Source organism: Larus michahellis, chromosome 16 (assembly GCF_964199755.1).
Source record: "Larus michahellis chromosome 16, bLarMic1.1, whole genome shotgun sequence".
Lineage (NCBI taxonomy): Eukaryota > Metazoa > Chordata > Aves > Charadriiformes > Laridae > Larus > Larus michahellis.
Window position 1 is genome coordinate 5,474,099 of NC_133911.1, and position 6,316 is coordinate 5,480,414.

The following is a 6,316-nucleotide window of genomic DNA, read 5'->3' on the forward strand; positions in this document are numbered from 1 at the left end:
CAAGATGGACACAAAAAGTTTAAACCAGTTTTTGGTTTGCATTGCGACTCTTGAGCTATTAACATTTGCTCCACACACGGATTTCAGAAACAGTGAACTTTTCCCTCCAATGCAGCTGAAGCTGATCTACAAATACCCTCCCACCTATTGGCCCAGCAATAGCACCCTTCCCCTCCATCAGAAAGGCTCTGGGGTGTAATCCCACCCACAGTCTTCCTTATATAAGGTCTGGTCGGAAAACAGCTACTTCATTTTTGCTTTTTGGTCAGAGGGTGACTGTAACTTCTTTCCACAGTCTGGCAATGCCTGTGGATTTCAGTGGAACCTGGAATCTTGTCAGCAATGACAACTTTGAAGGTTATATGGTGGCCTTAGGTAGGTGAAAATACTTGAATCTATCCTTCTTCCCTTCCCTCATAAGGGTCCTCCTGAATTTTAAAAGTCTGAGTTCTTCTACAGCCTAGGTATTGCTGAAGCTTTTTTTCTCTAAATAATTATGGAAGGATCTTTGTTTATTGATAAACAGATGGCATTAATTATACTTTAGCCTATCACCTTGCAGCTTTCAGGAATTTCTCAGGCTAGTACTTGTAGAAAGTAGAGTTGTTTTTATAGTTTTCATCAGAGACAGGGAGACTTTGCGCTATCCACTCAATTTCTGTTGCTTTTTGAGCACAAACTTACAGAACTTATGTCTAGGGTTAATTAAATGTTAAGTAACAAAAAAAAGTGCCTGGGTATTTGCCACTTCCAGGTAGTTGTTTAGCTTAGTGTCATTTATCTTTAAACAGCTTACAAAATACTTCTCTCACTGCTGTGATTTGTTGGTAAGTCTCTCTAACTGTCCCTCTTTTGGAGTGCTTGAAGGTAGCCTCTTACTTTGCTCAGATCTTTTATAGAGAGAGATTAACTGTGCTTCAATAGAGAACTAAGGAAGTTCTCAGTTCTTCATTAGCTTTCTTGAACAAAGTTCATTACAGACTGATAGCAGGAAACCTTGTGCACTGCCTTCTCTTCTCCCTGCCTCTCCCAACCCTTTCTGTCTTTTTGACTTGTGTAAGCTGATGACCTGCAGCGTCCCTTGTTGGTTGTTGTATACACAACTAGAATGAAATCTGTTCTCTGGCTGTATCTATGCTGGGTGACCTAGTTACACTGTCTAGCTGGTATCTTTAACATGGTGAAAGAACTCTTCTCTGTTTCTAATACTGCTGTGTTATCAATTAGAAAAAAAGGAAAGGGTGCTCTTATAATGAGGATTTATTCCCCAGTTTGAATACCAAGTAATACCCTCTTAATGTGTTAGTGTCTTCAAGTGGAACAGAGATTTTTGTCTGTTCCTTAATATTAAACATCGTCCAGCTAATTAAAGGGCTTTTTAAATGAAACGTAACTACCAATCTTGTGAAAAATGCCATTTGTTTTCAGCATGTAATTGGGGGAACTTACTTAAAAGTAAAGGCGAAGAATCCTGTTGATGATTTACAACCTATCTTTAATTACTTCTGCTTGGTTGCCAGTATAGTGAACAAAACAAGGACTGAAATCAATATTGTAGAGCTAGAATGAAAAACTTTTCTGCCAGGGTAAGTAGAGTGAGGAAGCTAGTATCTGATCAGCTGAGTAACTAGAGTGTTATGGATAACAACATGGCTATTCCAAGCCTAGCCCTTCCTTTAATTTAATATCTACCTCTGAAGAGCAGATTTATAAATAGTTGGTATTAATACAGTCTTATAACAATGTTAAGGGTTAATGGGTTTGGCTGTTGCTGGTACTGAATTCAAACCCCTCTATGCTACAATAGACTGATAACCATGTAAAAACATGACTGACAGATTCTGGCACTTCTGTAATGCATACAGTAATGAAGTCCCACTTCAAACACAGACTGCATAATGAGCCATATGGTTCAACACATGGTAGCTGAACACACCCTGTCAAGAAGATCACAACCTCAGCCTGTATAAATGGGGAAACTTCGAGTGGTCATATGAAATAACACTTTTAATTTAGGTGAAGAAAACAATTAAATTGATTAATATGCAGCCCCCCATTTTACCCATCCCCTTTCTAAAAACCCAACTCTGAGCATGCTATTGGGATGCAATGTAATTCAGTTGCTTGTCAAGTAGACAGCCTGTTCCTCTAAAGAAACAAACATTCACTAGAGAAATAGAAAAGAATTCTAGAAGTGCTACTTTAAGCTTAGTATTGCCAAGAACATCAGGATTCTTTTAAAGGTGACTGATCATTACAGACAACCAGGAAATCTTTTGACAAGTGTGATGTTTTCTAGTCGCGCTTAAAAAGTGTCAATAGCAAGGGGCATGTCCTGAAAACAAGCATGAGTAATTCATTTTAGGACTGTCCTTCATTTTACCCTATTTAGGGTATAGCGTGCAAAGAATTCTTGTTAATTCACTTAATGGCTTTCCTCTAACAAAGGATGAGAACAGGCATTAACTGTTCCTTCTAGCTAAGCAGAGGGTAAGTCTGAGACCAAGCTTGCAGTGTCTGTGTCTGGGGAAAACAACTCTTCCCCACTCCCAAAAGGACTCTTCTGACTCAAAGTCCTATAAATCTTGCATAGGAATTGTGCAACGGTTGAGTAACTGGTTTCCAAAGAGTAAAATGTACAAGATCAGGACTTGATCTATGTAACACACACCACCACCACCACCACCCCCCAACAACAAAACCTTGCATAGCGGTAAAGTCAAACTATCTAAGAAATGCTTCTATTAGTAATAAAGGTAAGACCTGGCTGTCCAAATGGCTGGTGATGAATACAACTCTGATGTTTTTTTCTCCTGTTGAAGGTATTGACTTTGCAACACGCAAGATAGCAAAAATGCTGAAGCCTCAGAAAGTGATCAAACAAGATGGTGATTCATTTTATATCCATACCACTAGCACATTCAGAGATTATTTGCTCGAATTCAAAATTGGGGAAGAGTTTGAAGAAGATAATAAAGGCTTGGATAACAGAAAATGCAAGGTAAGACTTGAATATATAAAATCAAGAGGTCATGACAAAATTAAGATGCCATGATCAATCCAGCTGCTTGAGCTGAAATTGTTTCAAGAATACTAATGCAATGCAGAGGTAGGAGCCTGGGTTACAGACACGGAGTTTCACTTTCGGGTTAGGGGAAGACATTGTCTACAAGTATATTGCAGAACTGAGACAAAGACATACAAAACCATTTTTATTTCCTCTTCCACAGAGCCTAGTTACCTGGGAAAATGACAAACTTGTCTGTGTCCAGAATGGTGAGAAGAAGAACAGGGGCTGGACTCACTGGCTTGAAGGAGATGACCTGCACCTGGTATTTACTTCAGATTTCTATTAATTCTATCTCTGAAAAAATATACATCTATAATGTGGTCATGGTACGCACAAGTCTTCTACCTTTGCAGTATTTGTAATGGGTGATACATGGTGAGCACATTCCGCTTTCCTTTTAGTTTAGTTAGCTGGAACAACTTCATTGTTTCACTGTCTTGTATAGTTAAATTCAGAATGTTAAGCATAATTTATTAGCATGGCAGCAGAGTGGTGGTCAGTACTCATGGCAAAGGATCTATGTTCACTTTTAGAAGCAGTTCCTTTGATATAGACTTTTGTTTGTGTGTTTGGTTTTTTTTTGGTAGGAGCTTCGTTGTGAGAATCAAGTATGTAAACAGGTCTTCAAGAGAGCTTGAACTGGTTCCTACAAGCAAAGACAGCTATATACAGGAGACTATGCATCCTCATGTCCAGCGATGGCTGTACGGACAAGAACTGATTCCTTGTACCCATTAACCTAAATGTTCTGATGTTTCTGGCTCAGGAAATAAGTCTGCAGTTGCCAGTGTTAAAGATCTGATTTTTGCTAATAAATGCCCAAAACCAAGCCAATCTCAAGTACTTGACTTCTGAATGTGTTTTTTGGAAGGGATAAAAAATAACCCAAAACATAAGTGATATGGCTTGGGTCTCTAGTTAACTAACAGTCTAAATGAAAACAAGAAAAACTGCCTATTCTAAAGGGGTATGCTGACATGAAACAAAATGGAGGGGGAATGATGGTAGGGAAGTGAAGATAACAACAAAGGATACATATTTATTATTCAAAATGCTTCTCTTTAATATGCAGAGTAGTAGTTAACTCCGCTTGCTTGTATCTTATATGTGTAATGTAAGGTCCTATATTGTGCCATAGCTGCTTTGTTCTCAAAATAATAAAGTTCAGCTTACCAGAGGAAACCAGCCTGTGACCAAATCCCAGAACAAGGAAGACAGGTCTTGAGTAATCCATTGTAGATTCCAGTCTGCAAAATAATTGAACTCTATAAGCACATATACAGAGTGAAAACAACGCTGCTTTAGTTAAGATTTATTTATATACTTCTGTTCAATTAGGTTAAATGTTTTTCTTTTTCACCTTGTGTAATGTTGCAAGGAGAAGTAGGTTTTATTCTGCTGTGAATAAACACATTTAAGTGGTCACGTCAACTTGGTAGCTACATGTGAAATGAGTTGCTGCGTATTGTTGGTAACATTTTGGGGATCTTATTGCTAGTGGAAAGAGAAAAGAGTTTGATTAAATCTAGCTTAAGTTTAGTAATTTAATTACTTTCTATGAAAAAAATATAAAAAATCTGAAGTAATTCCTGACATTTTAAAACATAAATACCACATGAACAACATCATAAAACATAAATAACACCACCTTTTTGATACTTCTTGTCAGTTCAGAGGCAGACAAAATCTGTTGAAGCTTGGAGGGCTTTTTGTTGGATTGGACCCCCCCCTCCCCCCCCAGGTACTAAAGGCCTATGTAAATTTAAGCTAGTTTCCAAAATATTACAAAAACAACTGGTTTTCCTTATACAGTTAGGGAAATGTGGGTAATAAAATGCCAGGTGTTTATTCTATGGATCCTGACAGTGCCTTCCTTCTGGAACTGAGTAGTTTTCATTTATCTGAAAACAAAATTACTGTTATTATGTTATTCTAATAAAAATAACAAATTTGTGCAGCAAACCTACTCTGTTACATCTATCAGCAATATGCAGTAACAGCCACGCAGACCTCGCTATTCCACTAGATGGCATCTTTGGAACGTATTACATCTCTATTTCAATTGTAGAGGTTCCTAACAGCAGTATTTTAAGTGTTAAATATTGCAGATACTCAAACCCCACAGCTTTTAAGCTGTGCACTCCAATAAGATATGCATGAGAAGCAATATGGCAAGACAATGATGACCTTGAGAACTCTGTTAGTAAAAAGAGAGCCTCCAAGTAGAAAGAAATAAGAAAAATGCAATCTTAGAAACCTGTATGACTAGAAGTGTAATAATTCATTAGTAAGGCTGCTATTAGGAAAGTCCTTACTGTTAGAAATATAGAAGAGTTATTATGAACAGTGATATTACTTTTCTTATTGCTACCTTCCTACTTTAAATTGCTGATCTGAAAGCAGGTAATGTTGTGTAAAACTTGCTTGAGGATGCTTTGGAGATCTTGACAATGACAGAAGCTGCTACAGTGACAAAACTGCTTATCGTAATTTTGTTTATGTGCTAATCAATTCATGTGCTTTCACAAACTATAAATTAAACATATTTAAATGCAAGGTGAAAAAAGAAAGGGAGTAGTCACATGTTCTGGAAGTGGTGTGTGTGTGGGGAGAAGACATTAAGATAGCCTTTGTCAAGAAGATATGTACTTGAACTATAAATCTGAAAGACAAGAACAAAACTCAGAGAAGCACTTGAAGCGTTTTATTCAAAGATGTTTTAGATCACTTCATTTATCTTACACTATTGCTTTGATGGTGAAACTTTTTCATCAAGAAACCTGTGAGTTTTTTTAGTGCAACTGCTGACCATGTGTATTATAATGCCAGCTGCATGGGAAAGTACTTCACAGATAGGTGAACAAAAATATGTTGCCTTCTGGATTCTATAATCAAAATAGACAATGGAAAACCAAAAGAACAGCCAAGATTCAGTCTCTAAAACACTTTTTCTAATGATAATATGAAAAAAAAAAGTTATACAAAATGTTTAATGTAAAGAGTCACATCATTGAATGTAGTTTGCTATTATTGTTTCTAAAAGTTGGTCTTTGTGGCAGATTTATACAGAATACTTTTAAACAGAGCACATAACTCTCTTCCCTGACATCAGAAATATCTTTAAGGTTACTAACTTTTAATCAAAAGCTTTTAAGACATAAATTTTTGTTAAGTCCCCTAATAATTTTCTTGCTTACTATTCTGTGCAATGACTATATAATATGGAATAAACTAACAGTTTAGCAT

At 36.8% G+C, this 6,316-nt stretch overlaps 1 protein-coding gene across 1 annotated transcript; it reads left to right on the top strand.

The window, feature by feature from the left end:
• The first annotated feature begins 222 nt into the window (after positions 1 to 222).
• Positions 223 to 3,910, top strand: RBP7 (retinol binding protein 7). Its single transcript, XM_074609590.1, has 4 exons — positions 223 to 375; positions 2,823 to 3,001; positions 3,231 to 3,332; positions 3,658 to 3,910. Exons 1-4 carry the CDS (start codon positions 303 to 305, stop codon positions 3,706 to 3,708), a joined length of 405 nt encoding a protein of 134 aa, XP_074465691.1. The 5' UTR covers positions 223 to 302; the 3' UTR covers positions 3,709 to 3,910.
• The last annotated feature ends 2,406 nt before the right edge of the window (positions 3,911 to 6,316 follow it).

Excerpts from the sequence above, each read along its gene's own strand:
- RBP7 (XM_074609590.1), top strand. The coding sequence starts at position 303 with ATGCCTGTGGATTTCAGTGGAACCTGGAATCTTGTCAGCAATGACAAC. Across the intron at positions 3,002-3,230 it reads TGGATAACAGAAAATGCAAG|AGCCTAGTTACCTGGGAAAA; the intron begins GTAAGACTTGAA and ends CCTCTTCCACAG. Across the intron at positions 3,333-3,657 it reads AAGGAGATGACCTGCACCTG|GAGCTTCGTTGTGAGAATCA; the intron begins GTATTTACTTCA and ends TTTTTTTGGTAG.